Source organism: Vicia villosa, linkage group LG6 (genome assembly GCF_029867415.1).
Source record: "Vicia villosa cultivar HV-30 ecotype Madison, WI linkage group LG6, Vvil1.0, whole genome shotgun sequence".
In the NCBI taxonomy this organism is placed as follows: Eukaryota; Viridiplantae; Streptophyta; class Magnoliopsida; order Fabales; family Fabaceae; genus Vicia; species Vicia villosa.
This window is the reverse complement of record NC_081185.1, coordinates 163,438,854-163,463,490: the sequence shown is the minus strand read 5'-3', so window position 1 is coordinate 163,463,490 and position 24,637 is coordinate 163,438,854. Positions and strand designations below refer to the sequence as shown.

The window sequence follows — 24,637 nt, the reverse complement described above, 5'->3', positions numbered from 1 at the left end:
GAATTAGTGTCACCAACAACTGTTTCTAAAAACATCTAAAAACTCCTCCTTCCCAATCCAGAACTAGATCCCACCTCTGGAGTTTCAGATACAGGGACATTCTCATCATTGGTTCCATAGGTATCTTGATATAATTGGAAGAGAGATTTTAAGTTGGGTGCCAACTCTTGTTCATAGGCAGTGGCTTGAGTAGGATTTAGATACAAGAAGGGATATACCCATTTGATGAAGATCATTTTATACATATTTGAACAAGTAGAGTTGTCAACCAACTTAAATTCATCTATATCTATTTGCATAATTTATTTTCAACATTGTTAGGCCTCACAATTTAATTTTACCATAGGCAACAAAAGTCACAAGGAGGTGACAGAATTGGCCTTAGATACAACTAAAGTCACATCACAATGAGGTAACAGAATTGGCTTCAGAGACTACTATAATCATAACAAGCAGATCAAATCAAATTCATCATAGGCACAATTAAATCATAACTCACTAGGCAACATAATTAAATCCTAGGCGCAATTGAGTCATAACTCACAAAGTAAGAGAATTGAATCATTTCACAAGCAGATTAAACAGAATTGACCTCAAATCAAACAAGGCAACAAAATTCATCATAGGCCAAGGTTGAATCACATATGAACAATTGATCAAACAGAATTCACAAGTAGATCAGGCAGAAGTGGCCTCAAATGAATTTTCATATGCAACCGAATTTATCATAGGCCAAGGTTGAATCACAACTCACAACAAGGCAACATAATTCATCATAAGCAAATATCACATATGAGCAATTGATCAAACAGAATCACAAGCAGTTCTGGTAGACATAAGTGGCCTCAAATAATTTTTCATAGGCAACACAATTTATCATAGGCCAAGGTTGAATCACCATTCGCAACACGACAACAAAATTCATCATATGAACAATTGATCAAATAGAATCACAAGCATATCAGACAGAAGTGGTCTCAACTCATATTCCATAGGCAACAAAATTTATCATATGCAGGCACCACAACAGAAAGCGCGAGGAGCATGTGTGACCTTACTCAAACACATAACACATAATTCCGACCTCAAACATATTTCTCATTGTTAGATTTAATCGGACGGTGATCCACACATAGTGTCGGATTAAGTAGAAACAATTCTAGATCACCTAAAAACTATATAAAACTCTACATACGCCAAATCCAAATATTCTATTCATTTTCCTACACTCAAACTACTTATCATTTATTCACTAACTTAGATGTGATAACCTAGCATGTCCAGTGGCGGAGCCAGGATTTTTATGCAGCCTGGGCAAAAATTTTATACCATTAATTATTCATCTGTTTTAATTTTCACACCCTATTTTTATTGATTTTGTCCCTATTTTGCCCATGATTTTGTTTAAAAATTGACTATTAAATTGGAGGGAGTACATAGAAAATAGGGGTTGAGCCCGGGCGCTTGCCCAGGCTAGCTGGGCCTTGGCTCCGCCCCTGAGCATGTCCACATTATTTAGAAACACACTCTCTCTCATATCAGAACCCTATCTCACTATGTCATCAATTATACCTTGTTCATATTGAAACATTGCATTTTACAATAAACCATTTGATTAGTTGAATAGTCATTAACAACCTTTCCTTACATTGAGTGATTGAGATTAGACGCGAAGAGCGCATCATGGACGTAGTCATAAGAATATGCCATTTGCAGTTTTGATTTCAACACTAAAATATTATAGTAGCATACATAGTATTATATAGTATTCGAATTTTAATTGGCGCAATGTTGATTGATTAATACGCCTGCAGGATTGTGATGATCATACGTGTATTTTAGATGCCACTCTTAACAATACACCAATCACCAATTAGTTTGTGCCATTTCATTGGCACTTATGCTTTTATTAAGTAACATTATCTTGCAGTCAACAAATGTGACTCTAAAATGAAACTCACATCACACCAACTGCAATATAACTAATTTATTACTATAATATTTTATACTCATATTAATTAAAGTTATGAAATAGCGCATGTTCCTAGTTGTAATAAAAAATGAGATTAATGTTTCAGTCATACATTCAAAACTAAGAAAGTGACTCTAATTTTTATGTAGTATACTAGTATTATTCCTCATAATATATGTTATCTTAGCCAAAGATAATGCTATAAGTCGTTCTTACTTCACCATTCACATACATCCATATCCCTCACTCATATCTTCCTAAAACTAAAACTCCTTTGAAGGTGTTTTAGATTGGAAATTAAACAAGATGTTAGAGAAAAAGATTGTATCACTTAAGAAACTAGTGAAAAAGGTGAAGGTTGTAGTTAGAGTTGACCGCGACACTGCGAATAATAAGTTATTGAAGGAATATGAAGAAGAAGAAGAAAGAAGACATCCAATTGTCAAGAAAAGTGGTGTTTTTGCACTATATGTTGGAGAGGAACGACAAAGGTATGTTGTTCCAACTAGCTATCTTTGTCATCCCTTATTTAAGATGTTGTTGGAGAAAGCATACAATGAATTTGGGTTTCAACAAAGGAATGGTTTGGTTGTTCCATGTAGTGTTTCAGCTTTTCAAGAAGTGGTTAGTGCTATCGAATGTAACAATTGTAAGTTTAACATGGAAAATATTTTTGATGAATTGATTTGATGTAAGTGAATATATCATTCAATATAGTGATGATCCTTAATTTTTTAGGGGTTTAGAACATATAGTCTAGCTATAATTTGATCACATATTAATCTTTAAGGATTACATTTGTTTTTTTCGAAATCTTTAATATTAAAATTGTTACGCAAGAATGATTTCACATGATTACTTATATAGAAGCATATACTAGTGCATATGTCATTTCAAATTTACAATAAATGCATTTGTCATTTTTGTTTTTCTTAAATTCAATATGATAAGATCTTCTTTTCAAGTGTATTTGATGATGACGAGCTCGGCTACAATGATATATCTTTGAAAAACACCCAATGATTGAGGTGTATTTGTAAATACAACGATGATCAAATTAGGTATAGTCGTAAATTTGAGATTTAGGGTTTTAAAATACCGAGCACATGAGTTTGAGTCCTTCATTATAATTTATAGTTATGTTTTAGGGTCTAACATCCCTATAACCTTCTCTAGGACAATTGTCTTCTTGAACAAGTGTTTAGAGACCCTATGGTATTTTCCATCCATCGGATGATGGAAAGTCGTTCAATTAGGATCCTATGTGCCTCAAGGTTGTCTCCATATCTTAATCCATATTGCTTTTTGAGATTTATGTGACCCGGTTTTCTATGTAATGGGTCTTTCCCCAAACCAGAAAAATAGTCCCTTAAACTCAGATCAATGGAGCCAAGTTTTGACTTGTCTCATGATCTCTTCGAATCAGGATGGTTGTTACAACTATGGCATTTGTTCCTACCGAGATTTAAAAATGTTATAGGATTTCCAACTGTCATACCCCAAAATTTGCCTTCTTTATCCCATCTACAATGAGGGTTCTATCCAAACAACACTCCCTAAATCAAGGGCCTCCTGAGGCTAGGGTTTGAGGCTCTCTTGAAGAGATCAATAAGATAAGGTTCTCCATCAAGGTTCTATGGTTAATAACGACCCAAGATAACTCTATGGCAAAGATCAAGGCTCCACTCCAAAAGTTACCTGCTCAAATAAACTCCAAAATTCACAATTAGTGGATTAAACCTAAAAAGTCAACCACAATCAAAGCATGGTCCAAACCTCTGATCATTGATCAAACATCAAGTATAGAAGTGTATATCTATCATTTGATCAAAATTTGATCATGATTTATCAGTAGAAACTCAGAGATGAACAAATACAAAAAGGTTCAAATTAGGGTTTCTCTAGGAGAAAGTCAACTCAACTTTGACTGGCCATAACTTTCACATGGAACATCAGAAATTCCTCACTCAAATCCTAGTTGGAAGGAAATTGGATTCTCTACAACTTTGTCTCTCACAAGCCAAGGCAAGAAATGATTCATTTGAGAGGTATAACGCAAAAGATTACAGGTCCTTTTCAAGCATCCTCCAAAAGCAGTTTTTTGTCAAAGGGGATATGATCAAGATAAAAGCTCCAAATGAAAAATATGTTCCAAATTGGCTTATAGAGGACCTCTTGAGGTTTCCAAAATGTCCTAGAACTCCCTCATAGCTTAAAATTTGAGTGAGATATGCTTGGTCAAAGTTGGGTAATTTTAGAGGACCAAATGTGAAATAAAGGAGGTCCAAATGGAATTTCTTGCAAGTGGGCCTATATTTTATGACTCAAACTTGATCCACAAGTTATTCAAACCATATGCCACGAATTTCACATTTTATTTAATTTTTGTATGATTTTTATTTCATTTAAAAATGATTTAAAATAATATAATTAAAGAAAAATCAAGTATTATGTGAAAAAGATTCATATTGACTATTTCCAATCACAGTTATGACAGAATTATAATATATTTTCGTGGTATGTTGATTGGGAAGGGATTAATAGAAGATTTGGACAAAGTTAGAAAGTTTCCAATCAAATTTCTAATTAAATTTCTCAATATTGCAAGATTGGATTCAAGTGAGGATTTGGACAATTTTATTGACCTAACTCGTTGCCTATAAGTACCTAACATATACCACATGAATAAGGGTTGGAAATTCTGGGCATAAGCACACTTGCAAGAGCGTAAAAAGTCATCCAAAATTCAAAATCGATTTGGGAGAATTAGGGCACTTCAAGAGGTTTTGAGGAGTGCAGAAGAATCTTGGGAGCATTCTGAAGCTGTGGGGATCACTACGCTTCATCAACACCCCCAGAATTTCTTTGTATAAGCTAAACTAAGTTGCTCTGAATTCTTGATCGATTAGCATATTACGTGCATATCCATGACGTTTTGATTGTGTGTTTGACTTTGTTTTATTGTTGTGGATGTTTCTGGATTGGTTATTTGAGTTTTTGTGCATTATAGCGTGATCGGCCATTGGAGGTTGAGTAAGGTTTTAGGGTTTAAATTGGGGGGTTTTCGTAGGGGTGAAATTAGGGCAAGATAATAGCATGGTTAGGTTCGTGTGATGAAAACAAATAGATCTAAGGGGTCGCGCCGTATTTATTCTAACATATATGCTATTCGTTATTTTTGGTGGTTTGGTTTTCTACGGAAAAATCGCAGCTAAAGCGTAGCAAACTGTTGCAGGTTTTTGTGTCTTCTTGGGGAAGACGATGAGGTGTCCCCTCACCACTGGGCAATTTAAAAATTGGCGCGCGTGATTATTGTTTTTCCAGTTTTTTTTATATATTTTGATTCAGGCGTGTTGTTATCAAATGATGTGTTTGGTTGAGTTGGCTGGACGCGTATGTGTGAGGGAGAGGTCGCAGGTTCGAGCCTCCCCTCCAACATTATTTTTTATGAAAAGTTGGTTTCTTGATTCAATACGCGCGCGCAGGGATAGAACACCATAGTCCTTCATAATCTGGCCTCAGGAATCATCCCAACTATAGATTAACACATCCAGATGCATACCCCATACCATGAACCCTCTTGAGCACCACACTTGATCACTCGGTCCTTCCTTAATGGGCCAGGACCTTGCTATCAGCACCCTTTTTGTTTCCTTCCTCAAAATTAAATACACCCCCCGTTGTTACATAAAAAAATAAATAATAAGAATTAATAATTTTTAATTGTTGGAATATAATTATTTTCTCCTCGATCCGATTATTATTATTAGTCGCATTGACGAGAGATGAAAATTAATTGATTTAATTTTATTAATTTAATTTAACATTAATATTTATCCTGTTTGAAATTCTCTTATTGATCCGATTGAACCTATTGGTCGTCTTAAATAAGAGATAATAATTAACTTATAAATTAATCCGTCATCATGTAATAACTAAATATATTGGTTATGAGGGTTGATGGTAAAAGTAACTTTTATTAAAACATGTTCATTTGCTGCCCGCGACGATCAAACCTATTGATTTGAGTAACCAGTGATACACCATTTCATTCGTTAATTATTATGATCAAATCTATTGATCATCGCACCTAACGAAAACATATTAAATCAGGGTTGTACGCTCACAACCTTAAAACACTTCCCAAACCTTTTCCAGAACTACGATAAGGCAACTCAAAAGCCTTCAAACCATATCAGATCAAATTCTAATCCTAAGGCGTATAACCCTTCCCCGAACTACGTAGACTCTGATCCTCCCTAAGGAGGTACGTAGGCACTTGGCAACAAGGCGAGTCCCCTCCCCCATAAATCTCATTTTTTCCGATTTAAATTATAAACCTTTAATTATGATAATTATTTGCCTTAACCCTGTTTGTCATCTTTCTTTATCTTTTTTGCCACAAACCTTGACTCTACAATGCAAACCTTAGGAAAGGGTTTAGGGTGCCTAACACCTTCCCTCGACCTGAAATAGTATCTTACCCTGAATCTTTATAATTGCGCGAGGTTTCCTATTCGCCTTGGTAGAATAAGTGGCGACTCTAAAAATTTAATTTTTTAGGGCAGGTTGCTACACCAACAACTGTGAATGCAAAAAGATTCAATTCAGAAAGTTTGTGATTTAAATCAAGAAACTTGTGCATGGATTATTCAGATCATGCACATCCATGAATTGAATCATGAAAATTTTATTTTCCTAGAAGGCTGCTTCATGAAACATGACTCAAATACGGAAGGACCGTGACTTGAATCACGATCAAGTTTAGAAACTTGGAAATTAGTACTAGATACGTGGCTCGAGTCATATCCTCACTCAACTCGAACCATGAAATGCTTTGACTCGATCATGATATGGTCTAACTCAAATTATGAGCGAGATTTTTCATCTTTGAAATGCTCACTATAGATGTGACTCAAATCATGATTTGACTTGACATGGATTACTTGACTCGAGTCATGACTCAAATCAAACACACAAAATCTCAATTTTCATATCATGGTTCAAATTATTCTTTCACTAGATTTGACACACCATTATTTGTTTTCTATTATAATCAAATTGTCATTTTTATTCTACTTTAGTGCTTTATCTCTGGCATATACAAAGTCTTACTTTTATCTTTCTAAATAATTAATCCACAAAATAATTTTTTAAAATCTTTGGTGTTTGTCATTCACATAAATCTTCTCTTCCAGATTAACATTGAAAAAAACTTTTTTGAGTGTAATTTATTGAGTTTTAAAAGATGTTGCGTGAGTTTTATTTTATTTTAAAAAACTTCATCTTCTTCCTCAAACCAAATCCACCATGGATGAGTATTGCTTAACTATAGGAGAGAGTATGACTTCTAACTGTGAGGATATTCATTAGGTGTTATGATGCTATTGTGAAGATTATTTTTCAGATAGAAGAGTCAAATTGTAGATTTCTGAAGATTGACATCCAGTGAAGAAAAAGAAGAGGTTCTTCTCCAAGAGGTCTTGTAGTTTCTAACACAAGAGAATCCTGGTAGGATGGAATGATGTTTGATACAGACAAGATCAAGGAGTGCCTTGGTTCTGAGAAGGTGGTTTGAGTCAAGATTGAAGATCTTGTAAGTTTTGCAGCTTAGTGATAAGTTCCAAAATTACGTAAAATACATAGCCACTTAGTAACTCATTTAACAAGTAATCAATCGAAAAAACCTCTTATTTATCAACTAAAATTTATAAAACACCTGTTCGGACTATTTGACTACACATTATCCAAAAAAATAGCTGAAAATGACTGAAAAATCACTTAGAAACACACAAAGGCCTTGCTAAGACACATTCCTACAAGAAAGGATTGCAAAGCTATGATCATAAGCATGCTAAGAGATCATATGAGACTAATAAATCTTCAAGACTAAGTAACTTAATGGTGAGGAAATGTTTTGTGCGTTAGTCAAAGATGGGCAGTGTGTCTAGCGAGATAAGGCGGTTAGGCCAAGTTGTAGGACAACCGACATTTCTTAACAAGGAAGAAAGGATATGCTCTAGGAAAATATGGGTAGTGCGTCTAACTAACCTGCCTTTCTTAATCCTATAAATAGGAATGCCATTTTCAATTTAAAGGGTTTTTTTTGTGGATTCAAGGTACTAAAGGCTACTAACATCAAAGATATAGAATTAGAAGATGAAGCTGAAGAGACTTATTGATGCAAAGAATGTGACAAGAAGAAGAGAAAAAGTATTGCACTAAAAGCTACTAACGTCAAAGATATGGAATCAGAAGATAAAGACTGTCGAGGTGAGATTAATAAATACATGAAACCCATGTTTAAAAAATTCAAAGAGTTCATAAAGCACGAAAAAAATTCGAATTTCCAAGTGCAAATGAAGAAATATACCTTTCATTTCCACATGCCATCTATGCGGAAAGGAAGGGAACATAATACCAAATTGTTGTCAAAACCAGAGAAAAATCATAATTAAAAAAGATCCAAAAAATCGCAAAAAGATGTCAAGAGAGCCTACATATCTTGCTCGAAATCACATTTTATCACACAAGAATTCTCCTATATAAAGGACTCTCCTTATTTGAAATCACACAAGAATTCATATTTGTCATAATTCTTTGCATTTTATCACTCTATCCTCTCTCTTTAAATATTTTCTTTCACCAAAGTTGCCTTAGTGCATTATGAGTGAAAACTACTTTTATTTCTTGTACTAGTGTTGTGCCACTATTTTATTTCAAGAGTGAGATACTCTTAAAGATCGATTTTGGTTCTTGAGATCTACCATTGAAAAATTTAATTTTTCTTATAGAACTCAGTCCGTAAAAGATTTGTTTGACTATTGAGATTATTTGGTGAAATATTTACTTGGTTCACGAGTTCATCTAGTAAAAAAAAACTCTCTTTTGGTTGGGGAGATAAGTCAGTGTAAAATATCGTGATTCGCTTGTAAAGAAGGTTCATGGGCATAACCTATAAAAGCTCAAGATTTTTATAACTCTCAAGAAGATCTCTTGGGGAAAAGAGTAGGTCAACATTCAACTGAACCTGTATAATCTCGATGTCATCTCTCTAACCTTATCTCTTTAAATTCTATCATTTACTATATTATTTTCATATTATATATGTTGCTTTTGTCACTGCCTCTTTACTAACACAAATTGGTATTTTTAAGTAAGAAAATATTTAAATTAATCATGAGTTTTAAATACTACAATTCACCCCCCTCTTGTGCTTAAAGTCACTTGTCCAAAATAATTGTTAAAGGAGGGCCTAAATTCCATTCTAGAAAACAAACACTCATAGAAGGGAACTAAGCATCTTCTAAAAGAACTGTATAACCTCTTGCCAAATTTAATATGAGAAATGTACTAATCAAAATACATTCCCATATTCCTATGAACACTCTCTAGTATGCGGGCCTCAGTGAACACAAAATTCTTCCCACCACTTATACATCTACCCATTAGTACTTATAAGCGTCTGCACGGAACTCAAGACTTTTTTGTTCCTTTTGAACCATCTCCTCCTTAGTGTCAGCAAAAATAAAATGTCCATTATGAGTTCTAGAGCACCCTCGAAAGTCAAGGTGTTTCTAAACTTCCATGTTGTTAGGTTCTTAGCCATTCAAGGATCTAAAGATTTTCATATAAGAACGAGCCATAAGATCATCCTGATATGCCTTGATAACTGTAGATCTATGACATGCAATTCAAGAGAGGATAAACCACAACCGGTTTCCCTAGTTTCAAGGTGAACCAAATTCACTTCTCCATCTCCTCTACAACCCCCTACATTTTCAACACTATAAGGACCCATGATCTCACTATATCTATCGAAGAAACCCCATAGACTCAAAACTATTGCTCAATACTATTAAATTTGCAGGAGGGATTACAATTGCTAGAGGGACGATATTTAACACCTTTAGGTCAACCAATATCGTACGAGACAAGGCACCACTTACCTTATCACCACTAGTATATCCATGAAGTATGCATGTCCATCTCCTAAGTTGGAAATATCTAGAAGACAAAATAAGAACAACAATAATAAATGGAGAAGGATGGAGATGGTACCTTAGAAATATGGGGGGTTAAAGCTAATGAAACGATGAAGGAATCACCCAGAAGTGCGAGAGACCAAAGTGGGCCGCGATACCAGAGAAAGAAATGTAAAAGATTAAGATGAGGTGTCGCCGAAGTTCAAGGAAGAAAAGTTGGAACTAGAAAAAGATAAATCGTTTGAGCAAGGGAACAAAAATGTAATTAGTAAGGAAAGGGCACATATTTATAGTGAAACAATGGAAACAAATTTATGGCTTAGAGAGAAAGGAAACTCAATAGACATAATTAATGGAGGGATCTACCTCGATATTGCAATGACACTCAAGTACACTTGAGTACTCTAAGCGACAACGTCCCACCCTACCCAAGAGACTTATGGCCATGTGTAGAAGCAATCATGCGAAATGTTTTAGTGACAAGGCTAATATTTAATTTGCTTATTCCTAAGATCACTTGCTCCCACTCATTAGTCTTTTACACTTCTGCATGGTAAGAGCCCGCCAGAAAGACTACGATAGAGGATGAAGGTGGCCCGATAATCTCAAGTCTTCACATTTTTACGCAATAGCAGAGCCTTGGAGGCAAGTGTTCTGGGCCGACCATAGACCCTAAAGACGTAGATGCCCAGCCACAGAAGTGTTGAAACCAAATACACATTCAGTGAATTTCTAAAGACAGGGTGTACCTGCGACCAGAAGACCAACACTCAATCTTTACCGCATGGTAATCACCCACCTTCGAATTTGATCGAATGATCCCCCATATCTCATGCGCGGTATAGAGAAGTTTTTATAGTCCTCCATATATAAAGTCCATCATTCGCTATTCACATGTATGTACTCATCATAACTCCTTTATAATCATTTTTCTCACATCTCACTTACTTAGGCATTATAGTGTTAAACTTGTAAGTATGTCCTATACCACCGTATTAGTAAACACTCGTTGCCGCTCCAATCGACTTCACATCTTTATATCCATCATTTCTAGTTTTATTAGGGAACACTTTCTATTTTTATCTTTTAGCTTTTAGGCTTGCTTTGAATGTAGTGTGAATCAGTCAACCGTATCATTGAATGTTACTATCAACAATATCAAAATTTGAAGTCTTAAGTAGGGGTGGCAAAACAGGCCGCCCGCCCCGCCCCGTCTTAAGCCCGTCAAAAAAAGAGCGGGGCGGACAAGTCCATCAAGTAAAAATGGACATAAAAATCTAACCGACCCCGCCAAGATGGCGGATTGGCGGGTGGCGGGTTTGCCGACTATTTCTCATTTATTTAATTTCCTTTTTTTTAATAGATTAATAGTTTTTTACCTTTCAATTAGATTTTTCACTTATTTTTTAAAACAATTTTTATAAAGCATATTTTAAACAAATGTTACTCAAAAATATATTACATATATTCACAATAAATGTATAAAATAAAACCATAAAAAATAGTAATTAGGAGAGTTAACTAAAAAATGATGAACTTACGGGTTGATTGATAAGCGGACGGTCTTTGGCGGGCGAAAGATTTTGGGTGAGACGGACTTTTGTGGACGACAAACCTAAAATTACAACACAATCCGTCATATTTTAGCAGGTGCGCAATCCGACCCGGTGGGCCATGATATGTTTAGCCACCCCTAACCTTAATCAACCAAATGATTGTGCCATTTCATTGGCACTTGTGCTTTTTTTAGCCACCAAAGTTACTTTTAGTTAACACACATGACGTCAAAATGAAACCCACACCTACTACATTGTTATGCTAATATGTGTATAGATTTTTAAAGTGAGCCACATGTTACGTATATCGATTTTACAAATCACAAATATATAATAATAATAACTATAACATGGAATAACTTTCTCTGTCTCTTTGAACACACTCATATTTGAGTTTTTTTATCACCATAAAGAAGAAGTACTCTAGACGTACAAGCAGTCAAAGTCCTAGTTATTATTAAAAAATGAGAATAATGTTTCATTCTATACCTGAAACGAATTAAATAACACTCTAGTCATGTATTCAGAGAACTAAGAAAGCGACTCTAATTTTCTTTTTTTCTTCTAATGTTATTTTACCCAAAGATAATGCTACAAGTCATTATCACTTCACCTTGCACAATAATAGTCAATTCCTCTACACAACACACTCTTCATTCATCTATATCTATATCTTCCTAAAATCAAAACTTCACTTTGATTGAAAATCAACAAGATGCTAGGGAAAAAGATTGTGTCAATCAAGAAACTAGCCAAAAAGGTGAAGCTTGTAGGTAGAGTTGACTCTGATCTTGCTCAATATGAGTTGTTGAAGGAAGTTGAAGAAGAAGAAAAACAGCCAATTGGTAAAAATATTGGGTCCAAAAAAGGTGGTGTTTTTGCACTATATGTTGGGGAGGAACGAGAGAGACATGAGGTTCCAACTAGTTACCTTTGTCATCCCTTATTCAAGATGTTGTTGGAGAAAGCATACAATGAATTTGGGTTTCAACAAAGGGATGGTTTGGTTGTTCCATGTAGTGTTTCAGCCTTTCAAGAAGTGGTTAATGCTATAGAATGTAACAATTGTAAGTTTGACATGGCAAATATTTGTGATGAATTGGTTTGAAGTATGTGCTTGTATCATACACAGATATAGATGTTGTAATTAATGCATACATATGTGCAAGTTTAATAGAGCTAGCTTTCAGTTTGATTGATTGTTGCTGCTACAAATGGTTTTAAATTGTAATTGATCTGATAGATTAATGATTTGATGAAGTTTGAATAGTTATGAATTAGTTATATTTCATGTGTCTATGTAAAATACAACCAATTATTCTCACAACTTGATGATAAAATATTGGCTTAATTACTCTTTTAGTCCCGTAACTTAATTTATTGTTTCAGTTAAGTCCCACAAATTTAAAACGTTTCATTAGCCTCCTTCAAACAGTCTCCGTTAGTCAGTTAAATCCATTCTGTGAACAAACGTTAAAAACAGATTATGTGGCATTTAGTAATATGATGTGTCAATTATGCATATACTGATGTGTCACAAATAGTAACCTCATTTCCTCAAGCTTTTCGTTTCAAGAACTTCATTTTCTCATTCTCCTCATTTCCATAGTTTGTCTCAGAAACCCTAGCAGATGCAAAGAAACCCTCAGGCTGAAGACGAAGTTTGTTTCCAGTTACTCATTTGCAGGCTAAGGTACGTGGATATCCCTCTTCATTTCGTTTTCATCCTTGTCGTTATTAGCTTGTTGTCTTCTCCGTAGTCTCACGTATTCCTTATTCGTTGTGATTAGGTCATGAGTGATCGGTTTGAGTGTGTCGTACATCATGGGGGTGTGTTTACTGAGTTCAATAGGTTAGGTTATGATGGGTTAGAGGAGATTTGGGGGGTTGACCCGGATTATTGGAGTTATTTCGAGGTTATGGATAGTTTAAAAGAACTAGGGTACCCAAAAGTAGATAGTTTGTGGTATTACGATGCAATGGATGACAATGAGTTAGTGATGTTGAATGACGACACAGGAACAACTAGAATGAAAGTTATTGCATTGATTAATGGGAATGTGCATCTATATGTCATGCATCCGGTTGAAGCAGAAGCTGAAGTAATTAATGAGGATGTGGATGAATTGAATAATGCTGCTATAGTAGGAACTTTTGATGAGTTAGGGACCATTGAAGACTTGAATAACCTAGGTGACAATGTTGATGAAGGAGGGCCCACTGGTGTAGAAGAATCAGCCAACCAAGAAGATCCTTTTGGGGAATTTAATAAGGATGGGACCACTGGGAACTCAAATGAGAATGTTAACTTTGAGGGGGACATTGTGTCTGTTGATGCTATAGTGGATATCACTTTAGATGGGACCACTGAGGCTGTTGAATTTGACCAAATAGCTGAGGGACTAGTTGGTAACCACAATGATACAGAAGGACTAAATAGTAACAAGGAATCTGAGGAGAAGGGCAAAGGTGCCAAGAAACCCAAAGTTGGAAGACCAAGAAAACAAAAGGTGGTGGAAGAGGAAGTTGAAGGTAATGGTTTATTTGATGATGATTGTGAAGCTGAGGTTAATAAACAGAACTTTAGAGGTTTGAGTGATTCTGAGGAGTATGATACTGATGAGTTACCACTTGACTATGATAGTGAAGATGATGAGGTTATAAGAGATGATTTTCCAACTTTCAAACTTCCCAAAAAAATGGATGATTACAAATGGGAATTAGGGACTTATTTTGCTTCTAGTGAAGACTTTAAAGAAGGAATTAGAACTTATGCCATACACTCAGGTAGAAATCTCCAATTTAAGAAAAATGATAGCAAGAGAATGAGAGTCATATGTAAGCAAGGATGTCCATGGGAGTCATATTGTGCAAGATTAGCAGACAAAAAGACATGGCAGCTGAGAAAGATTGTTGACAATCACACATGTAGCAGAGACTATAAGGTTAGGTTTTTGAATTCCAAATGGTTGGGCAAAAAAATTACCAGTACTGTGAGAGAGAATCCTGACTTGAAGCTGAGGGATATCATGGAGAAAACAAAACAAAAGTGGAATATAGGGATCAATAAGACACTTGCATACAGAGCTAAGTCAATTGCAGTTGACATTGTAGATGGTTCTTTTAGGGATCAATATACAAGAATCCATGATTATGGACATGAGCTTTTAAGGTCCAACCCTGGTTCAACTGTGGTTATTAGTAGTCAACCTTGCCAACCAAGTCAAGGTGGAGAGGACAACACTGAGAATATTGATAGGCCTTTGAATCCACACTTCCAAAGGATGTATATCTGCTTCAAAGCTTGCAAGGACAGTTTCTTCAAGTGTAGACCTATTATAGGTTTGGATGGATGTTTTTTGAAAGGCTACTATGGGGGACAAATCCTTGCAGCAATTGGGAGGGATCCTAATGATCAAATGCTGCCCATAGCATATGCTGTAGTTGAGGGAGAAACCAAAGAATCTTGGAGCTGGTTTTTGGAATTATTAACAACTGATTTGGGAGGTGTCAGAATATGCAAGACATACACATTTATAAGTGATCAACAGAAGGTTAGTACTAATACTTTTATTCTCTTATTTAGTTTGTTACATGCTCTAACCTATATGAGTTTGATACAGGGTTTGTTACCTGCACTTGAAGAGTTGCTACCAGGAGTTGATCAAAGGTTTTGTGTTAGGTAAACATATTCCTTGTTCTGTAAACACTAATTCCTTGTTCTGTAAACAGTAATTCTGGCTGTCATCATATTCAGGTAGTTAATAAACATATTCCCTGTTCTGTAAACACTAATTCTGGCTAGGTACTTATTCTGATTGTGTTAGGTAAACATAAGGTAGTTATTCTGATTCTGGCTAGGTAAACATTTAGGTAGTTATTCTGATTCTGTTAGGTAAACATTTAGGTAGTTATTCTGATTGTGTAGTTATTCTGGCTAGGTAGTTATTCTGGCTAGGTAGTTGTTCCATAAGGTAGTTGTTCTATAAACATATTTGTTCCATAAGGTAGATGTTCTATAAACATATTGTGTTAGGTAAACATTGTGTTAGGTAGTTATTCTGATTGTGTAGTTATTCTGATTGTGTAGTTATTCTGTTTGTGTACAAATATATTTGGTTGAGTAGGCACTTATATAGCAATTTCAAGAAGAAGTTTCCTGGTGTCAAATTAAAGGAGTTGATGTGGAAGGCTGCCTATGCAAGTCATCCAAATGCTTGGGAGAAAATTATGAGACAGATTAAAGATGAGAATCCAGATGCCTTTAATCACATTTGGAAGATCCCACCTAGGTTTTGGAGTAAATCAATGTTTAAGAGTGGTCCAAAATGTGACACTTTGGTGAATAATATGTCTGAAGCATTTAACTCTGTCTTTGTAACTGCAAGAGCCAAGCCCATTGTGACTATGCTTGAAGAGATTAGGGTGTATCTGATGATGAGATGGGAGTCTAACAGGAAAAGGATTGCAAAATATAATGATACTATTCTGCCCAATATCAGAAAGCAGTTGGCAAAACAATCTCAGCTGACTAACTATTGGATGGTTAGGTAATTTTCTTTCTTAACTCTGACCTGATACATGAAGTAGATTAATTGTGACCTGATGCATGAAGTAACTCTTATGTATTATATTCCTTTATTTGTAACAGGCGTGCAGGTGAGGTAGAATATGAGGTTAGGCACATAACAATCATAGAAGAAAAGTATTCTGTGAATCTGTCAAAGCATGAATGTTCATGTAGAATATGGATGCTGACTGGGCTACCATGCTGTCATGCATATGCATGTTTGAAGGATCAACGATTAGAAGTAGATGATTTTGTTCCTGATTATTACAAAAAGGAGTGCTATGAAGCATGCTATACTCCTGTGATATATCCGGCCAATGGAGCTACTCTTTGGACCAAGACAGATGCTGCTGACCTACAACCACCTCCTATAAAAAGACAACCTGGTAGACCCAAAAAGAAAAGGAACAAAGAGGCTGGGGAACAAGTAAGAAGTGCAACACAGCTTAAAAGGGCAAAGTTTGGCATCAAGTGTAGTAGGTGCAATAAGGATGGCCACAACAAGGCCACTTGCAAGTTGCCACCAACTGTGACTACTACTCCATCAAGCCAACAAACTGAGACAACTACTCCACCAAGCCAACCAGCTGCAACCACTGCTCCATCAAGCCAACCAGCTGCTACCACTGCTACACCAACTACAAATGTTTCTTCTGCTACACCAACAACAAGTTCATCTCAACAACCACCCAAAAAGAAAAAGAGACTTCAAAAGGGTCCCAAAAAGCAAGTTGCAAGTCAGCCCTAAGTTATAACTGTCACTTTTATGCTGTGAATTAATTCTACTTTTGTGTACTTTGAATTAACTGTCTTTGTAAGTGCTGTGTTGACATTGGCTTATAATGCCACCTTTTGTGTACTATTGTTATGGCTTATAAATGCCACATTTTGTGTACAATGACTATGGCTTATAAATGCCACCTTTTGTGTACAATGACTATGGCTTATAAATGCCACCTTCAATGTAACTTACTTTTGCATAATTCTGTTGAAAATTGATACCAATTATGCAATTGATCTTGCTTCCTACAAATTTATCAAAACTGCACCTAACTTGCTAACATTTTACACAATCTTCACATATATATGTTGGTATTTTAATTGTATGAAATCTATATATAGTGCTATATCCAGTATTCTCTATTTATAGATGTCATAACATCTAAAGCTGATACATCTTATAACACATAAAATTGATACCAAAACAAAACAATTCAGAGCAATATTTCTCATAAAACATAAAGCTGAAACTGATACATTGGGTCTGTTGTAAACTGATACCAAACCAACTCATTCCAATTTTTCTCATAACACCAAAACATTACACAATAAGCTCATACAGTTAACCAATCTAAAAGAAAACCTAACCCCAACACAACAATACACATTAAGCTCGTACAGTTAACCAATCTAAAAGAAAACCTAGCCCCAACACAACAATACACATTAAGCTCGTACAGTTAACCAATCTAAAAGAAAATTGTTACAAAGATAACATTACACATTAAGCTAATTATTCCAAGAATTATAGTCACTTTCAACCATCCCCTAGTGTTGTTGATCTCTTTCTTCAATTTCAGAATTTTCTTCTTTTGCCTCTGGATCTTCAAATCCCTTTCATCAATAATGTCGTCCTCGAACCATTTGAAGAAATTGCAGCCCTTATTAACATGGTTTCGGAAATTTCGGCACCCCCAAAACTTTTTCCCAAAATTCACACTGTTCATGTCGCCCACAGTACGCAGCACACATTCATCTTGGCAAAAACATTCCTTCCTCTTGTTTCTGCGAATGACGGACGTTGTATTAGAATCACAGCTTGACATTAGAAACAAGTATGAAACAAGTATTAAACAAGAAGAAGTTGAAAGAAGAAGATGAATACAGAAAGGAGAAGAAGAAATCGCTCTAAGAAGAACAACATATATTTGATACCCTAGAAATAATAAAGATACATCGTGTGCTGACTCATGGCAACAGGTGCCATGCCACGATGGCAATAACAGACGGCGTAACCTTGGACTCACAGAATGGGATCCAATTTGTTAACGGAGCAATAACTAAGGGACTTTAATGTTACTTTTTTTAATTGTGGGACTGTTTCGTAACTCAAAATTATATTATGGGACTGGGGGACTAATTATGCCTAAAATATTGTAGTGAAATTTGATGTATTGGGTCACATTGACAGGTTTTGCCTAAAATATTAAGCAGGATGACAAATACTTTTTAAAATTTAAATCAGTTACAAAAAAAAATTATATTTTTGAATATTTTTCTTTAAAAAAATATTAATTTCTTTATATTTAATTATTGTATCACTTCTAAAAATATAATTCACAAATCAATTATCAATAAATAAATATCAAGAGTTTAACTTTATATATAATAAAGATGAAATATAATGTTAAAGACAACTAAATTGTTAGCCGTCCAAAGATATTAGACATTGGAGTTCAGGTTCAAACTCACAATATCTCACTTGTTCACCTTTAAAAGGTGAATTAAAACCGATAAATTATTTGATCCAGAGTTTAATTTATATGTGAATAATTATTTATATTTATGTATTAATATAAACAAAAATTAACTAAGTTTGCATAATTAGATTGAAATGTAAATTTAAAAATATCAATTGATAAAACTGATAAGAGAAAAAAATTAATTTTTAATCTGACCATTCGATTTAAACAGGATTACTTTTATTAAAATTTATTTAAGTAATTTATGGTTGAAAAATATTTTATAAATTAATTTAATAAATAAAATAAACAATTTTATATGGTTAAAAGAATTTTTAAATCAATATCTTATTGTTCACTAAATTTAAAACAACCAAACTAATGTTAATAATGTCTCAGAACATGCTAGTAAAAAATAATTCTAAGAAGGTGTTTCTTAAAACAAAGGCTAAATTACAGTTTTGGTTCCTTTATTTTAAGGTTTTTACGATTTTAGTCCCCATATTTTGTTTTTAAACACTTTTGGCCCCTCATCTCCACTTTGGCTTCAAAAAACACTAATGTGTCAAATTTTAAAATAATTTTTTTGGTCCCCATCCTCACTTTTGATCCCCCATCCTCATTTGAGGATGAGCTACGTATTTTAAAAAGTGACACATAAGTGTTTTTTTAGCCAAAATGGGGATGAGAGATCAAAAGTGTTTAAAAACAAAATAAGAGGACTAAAATCGCGAAAACATCAAAATAGGGAGACCAAAATTATAATCTAGCTTAAAACAAATAAAATATATTAAAAAAATGTTAATGTTGAGGGTGCACTGGCACTCTCCCGTATCCATGTTCTTTAGCTATTGTTAATTGTACATTATTTTCTATATCAAATACTTTCACCATATTTTGTTCCCCATATTTATACGATATCCTGTTTTTCGTATTTATACGGTAAATAGTGTTTTTATTAAAATATTTTTATTTTTGAAAAATATATTTTTTTACAGAAAATGTATTTTTAAAATATATTTTATAACATAAATATGAGATTACGTCATTAACCAACTTCACAATTGGATTAACCACAAAAATGTACTCTCTCTATCCCAAATTATAAGAGAAATTCACTTTTTTTATTCATTGAATAATTAATGTATCTGGCCTATATATAGACCAGATACATTAATTATTCAATGAATCTAAAAAGTGAATTTCCCTTATAATTTGGGACGGAGGGAGTACGTCATTAACTATTTATTTTACTTATCTTATTAACCATTTTCACTATTTTATTAACCAATAAAATACATATTATTAACCATGTTCTGACACTAAATTATAAAAATATTAACCAACTTTTACACTTCATTGACCAACTTTATTTTACTACTTAATTTTTTTTTTTATATTTGATATCTCATTAACTAAGTTATGAATTGTACTAACCAACATAATACATAATATTAAGCAAAATTGATTTACTACGTAAGATTTAATATTTCATATCAGAACAATCGATAACCAAACTTTGAGCTATATTAACCAATTTATAATACTCAATTAACCAACTTTACTTTATAACTTAAAAATACTTTTTTATGTCAGAATATATATCAACCAAACTCTGAGTTGTATTAACCAAGTTCTGATATTTCATTAACCAAAGTAATTTTTAAAAAAACAGAAAAATCTATCAAAAAGACAAAAAAAAACACTATTCACGTATTTGTGAATAGTGTATTGGGTGTAGGTGTATGAAATGGTGTAGAAATATCATTTCGCATACCAATACCACTTTTTTATGTATTTAGTGTTTGTAAAAATCATTGCAAACTTTTTTGAGAGAGAAAAAAAACTACGACTAATTATATCCCAAAAAATTGAAATTCCATATACTAAACATTGAGATAATTGCAGTATTCGTGGGTTCATTTGAGTTATATCTCTTATTGAAATAAGAAATAAGAGAGAAGGAGAGACGTTTGAATAAAATCGTATGTTTAAACAGTACTATGAAGATCTCCCACTTGATTGTTGCATATGAGTTGTGTGGTTTGAAGATCTCCCAACCTAAGTTCTGAGAGTAAATTTTAAAGTCATGCAAGTTCCTTTGAGGTTGCTGTCATAACACGATATTCAGCTTCAGCACTAGATAGTGCAAATGTATTTTGTTTCTTTCTTCTTCATGAGATCGTATTACCTACAATAAGTACACAATATCCATAAGTGAATCTCATATCCGATGGTGATCCGATCTAGTCTGCATCTAAATAAACAATATAAACAGTAAGTTTAACATTACCTTTATCTTCATATAATAGTCCTCTTCTTGGTGCGTTCTTTATATGTATAAGAATTTAAATGATTGCATCCCAACGACTATCACAAAATGCGTTCAAAAAATGGTTCACACTGCTCATCGCGAATGTAATATTCAGTCTGGTGACTATAAGATAGTTGAGTCTACTAACAATTCATTGATATCTTCTCGTGTCTTTCAATGACTCCCCCTGACCCAGAAGAAGTTTGACACTTGGATCCATATGAGTGTCAATAGGACAACAATCAAGCATACCCGTTTCACTAAGGATGCCTAATGCATACTTATGTTGGTTGATTGCAATGTCAGATGAGGATCGAGCAACTTCAATGCCTAAGAAGTATCTGAGTGGACCCAATTCTTTTGTCTGATTTTAAAAAAAATGAGTTTTGAGACGCTGGATACCCTTTGTATCGTCTTCAGTGATAACAATGTCATCAACATAGACCACAAGAAAGATTCGTCGATCACTGGAGGAATGAAGGAAGAAAATAGAGTGATTTGCTTCACATCTAGTCATACCAAACTATAACAAGGCAAAGCTTAAGCGACCAAACTAAACACATGTAGATTGTTTCATCCCATAAAGAGAATGACGAAGCCGACAAACAAGTTAAGAATTATTAGGATTGTAAAACATGAAGGTTGATTCATATAAACTTACTCCTCCAATTCTTTGTGTAAAAAAGCATTTTTAATGTCCAAATTATGAAGCGGGCAATGATTAACGGAAGTCATTGCAAGAAAGAGGTGGACTGAACTGATCTTGGGCATCAGAGAAAAAATGTCACCATAATCAAGACCAAATATTTGTGTGTATCCTTTGGCTATTAAACGAACTTTGAAACAATCGATTTGACTATTTGGTCCAACTTTTAACGTATAAATCCATCGACATCTCACTGTAGTTTTGTTAGGAGTTAATGTAACAATGTCCCAAATTTTATTTGAATTCAATGCTGTCATTTCTTCCAAAGTCGCCTGATGCCAATTGGGACCAGTCATAGCTTCAATTTTAGACTTAGGACCAATCATAGCCAATTGGCAGAAAGTTTGTCTTTACCTAGATTGACGTCATGAACAAAGCATGTGCTACCAAAGACGCGAAGATGAATGGGGTAGAGATCATATTGTGGGTTTAAGATAGAATATGGAATATGATATTGAAAGACCAATGAAGGCATTCAATTGATAAGGTGACAAGATGTGAAAATAGCATCACCCTAAAATGAGAAGGGGCATTATGGCGAAGTAAAAAAGTATGTGCAATTTCAACCAAATGACAATTCTTTTGTTCACTAACACTATTTTGTTGTGGTGTGTAAGAACGTGATGATTGATGAATAATCCCATGTGATGTTAAAAAGGATTGAAATTGGGATAACATATATTCACGAGCATATCAGTGTGTAAAATTTTAATGGATGTTGTAAATTGATTTTTAATTTCAGCATAAAATTCTTGGAATATATTGAATACATCTGAACGATTTTTCATTAAAAATATCCAAGTACATCGTGAAAAATCATCAATGAAATTTACAAAGTAATACTATCTTAAAGTTGACTTGACACAACTAGGACCCAAAATATCATAATGAACTAAAGCAAAAGGTAATACAAAACTTTTATTTATTCGTTGACAATAGGCGTGACGAATATGTTTGTCTAATTGACATGACTGACACTCAAATGAAAAAAGCTTAAAAAAACTAGGAACAAAAAACACATTTTATTAAGGCTAGGTTGGCATTAGTGTCCATTTTGACACATTAAACCTGAAAACTAGGACTTAACATATTTTCTAAAGTTGTGAAGGGATTAGTTCATGAACTCGACGGAAAGGGTTATTGACCACAACAGTTGAAGCTCAATTTAAATAATTGTTTTTTAATCTTATCTAAACGTCGAAGACACATGAAAAAAATTTAAGAAGTTGAAAACCCCAAAAAAAAAAAAAATTACGCGTCAAACGCTAAAGATATGTCTATTGTATAGAGTTATTTTTCTAGTAATATATTTAGTGGTCCTAGCTTAGGATTGGGGTGGCAATATATATTATTTTTGTCTCAATTTATAGAATTTATTTGGAACAATTATGTCCATTTGAATAGGATATCCTATGAATATTAATTTGTATTATTATTTTTTTACCAATATACTTTTTATTTTATTTTTTTACTTTTTTTACAAACAATAATTATGGTTTGACCAAAAATAACAAATTTAAGAATATTTCTATCAAAATTTTGATTTGACCAAAAATAACAAATTTAAGAATATTCTATCAAAATTTTAATATTGTGATTTGACCCAAAAAAATTTATTTAGTATATTATGAGATTTTTTATCAGAAAAAGTTAAAGTGTTTTAGAAACTGACTCTTTAATTATTATTTTGCATGTCATATATTCCATTGGTAACAAATTATAAGTAAATTTTACTTTTTAAATTTATTAAATAATTAATGTATCTGGTATATATATAGACTAAATACATTAATTATTCAATAAATTTAAAAAATAAATTTTGCTTATAATTTAGTACAGAGTAGTAAGTCATTATCACCTAATGCACAATAGCCAATTCTTCTACATATCATCATCATCACCTCTTTGAATTAAAATTACTTTGATTGAATAAGATGTTAGGGAAAAAGATGGTATCACTTAAGAAGCTAGCCAAAAAGGTGAAGGTTGCTAGAGCTGAACTTGACCCTGCTCATAATAAGTTATTGAAGGAATATGAGGAGGAAAAAAAGCCAAAAGCCAAAAAAAAGAGATCCAAAAAGAGAGGTGCTTTTGCACTATATGTTGGGGAAGAACGAAAGAGATACGTGGTTCCAATCTCTTACCTTCGTCATCCATTATTCAAGATGTTGTTGGAGAAATCATACAAGGAATTTGGGTTTCAACAGAGATATGGTTTGGTAGTTCCATGTAGTGTTTCAGCTTTTCAAGAAGTGGTTAATGCTATTAAATGTAAGAATTGTAAGTTTGACATGACAAATATTTTCGATGAATTGATTTGAAGAAAGTGCATATATCACACTTATATATATTAATAATTAATAATTAGATACTAACATGTATCATACACATAGATCTAAGATAGCACTCACTTTATTTTAGGTGTTGCTAGAAATTGTTTTCAATTAATTTATCTGACTTTATTGATTAGTGATTTGATGAAGTTTCAAATTGGTTTATCAATAATGATTGGTGGCTGTTATTGTGTATGTTAAATTTCTTAAGTATGTTTTGCTTTGTTTTGTTTTGTATCACAATTAGGGGTGGGAATAGGCCAGGCCGGCATACAGGGGCCTATGGCCTAGCCTACTTAAGGCCAGGCCAGGCCAGGTCTATTTGATAAAAAGGCCAGGCTTGGGCTTTTTTAAAAGCCTATTTAATAAAATAGGTCAGGCCTAGGCTATTAAAAAAGCCTATAAAGTCTTGTAGGCCGGCCTATATTTTCATATATATTAAAATTAGTCTAAATAGTTTGGCCTATATATGCATATATATTAGAAAAAGTGTTAAATAGATTGGTTTTAATATATATATATATATATATATATATATATATATATATATATATATATATATATATATATATATATATATTAGAAAAAAATGATAAGTAGGTCGATCTAAATGTTCATATATATGCAACCTATTATGCTTCTTAAGTAATATGAATCAATTGAAAATATTAATAAGAAAGAGGCTTTTAAATAGGCTTTCAGGCCCGGCCAGGCTTTTAAAAAGGCTAGGCCAGACTGA

At 33.6% G+C, this 24,637-nt stretch overlaps 4 protein-coding genes across 4 annotated transcripts; all 4 read left to right on the top strand.

Moving 5' to 3' along the window:
- The first annotated feature begins 2,201 nt into the window (after positions 1 to 2,201).
- Positions 2,202 to 2,881, top strand: LOC131613071 (protein SMALL AUXIN UP-REGULATED RNA 12-like). Its single transcript, XM_058884786.1, has one exon. The coding sequence runs from the start codon at positions 2,279 to 2,281 to the stop codon at positions 2,660 to 2,662; it is 384 nt and encodes a 127-aa protein (XP_058740769.1). The 5' UTR covers positions 2,202 to 2,278; the 3' UTR covers positions 2,663 to 2,881.
- A 9,265-nt stretch (positions 2,882 to 12,146) lies between these two features.
- Positions 12,147 to 12,765, top strand: LOC131613070 (auxin-responsive protein SAUR15-like). The gene has a single exon (XM_058884785.1). It carries the CDS (start codon positions 12,229 to 12,231, stop codon positions 12,619 to 12,621), a length of 393 nt encoding a protein of 130 aa, XP_058740768.1. The 5' UTR covers positions 12,147 to 12,228; the 3' UTR covers positions 12,622 to 12,765.
- Positions 12,766 to 13,306: 541 nt separating this feature from the next.
- LOC131615221 (uncharacterized) lies at positions 13,307 to 16,831 on the top strand. The gene is made up of 4 exons (XM_058886698.1): positions 13,307 to 15,067; positions 15,137 to 15,195; positions 15,653 to 16,063; positions 16,165 to 16,831. Exons 1-4 carry the CDS (start codon positions 13,307 to 13,309, stop codon positions 16,829 to 16,831), a joined length of 2,898 nt encoding a protein of 965 aa, XP_058742681.1.
- Positions 16,832 to 23,499: 6,668 nt separating this feature from the next.
- Positions 23,500 to 23,886, top strand: LOC131613069 (auxin-induced protein 15A-like). Its single transcript, XM_058884784.1, has one exon. It carries the CDS (start codon positions 23,500 to 23,502, stop codon positions 23,884 to 23,886), a length of 387 nt encoding a protein of 128 aa, XP_058740767.1.
- Positions 23,887 to 24,637: the final 751 nt, after the last annotated feature.

Bases quoted from the DNA above. Each gene is read 5' to 3' on its own strand.
- LOC131613071 (XM_058884786.1), top strand. From the start codon at position 2,279: ATGTTAGAGAAAAAGATTGTATCACTTAAGAAACTAGTGAAAAAGGTG.
- LOC131615221 (XM_058886698.1), top strand. From the start codon at position 13,307: ATGAGTGATCGGTTTGAGTGTGTCGTACATCATGGGGGTGTGTTTACT. The intron at 15,068-15,136 runs GTTAGTACTAAT...AGTTTGATACAG, and splicing joins TTATAAGTGATCAACAGAAG to GGTTTGTTACCTGCACTTGA. The intron at 16,064-16,164 runs GTAATTTTCTTT...TATTTGTAACAG, and splicing joins ACTAACTATTGGATGGTTAG to GCGTGCAGGTGAGGTAGAAT.
- LOC131613069 (XM_058884784.1), top strand. From the start codon at position 23,500: ATGTTAGGGAAAAAGATGGTATCACTTAAGAAGCTAGCCAAAAAGGTG.
- LOC131613070 (XM_058884785.1), top strand. From the start codon at position 12,229: ATGCTAGGGAAAAAGATTGTGTCAATCAAGAAACTAGCCAAAAAGGTG.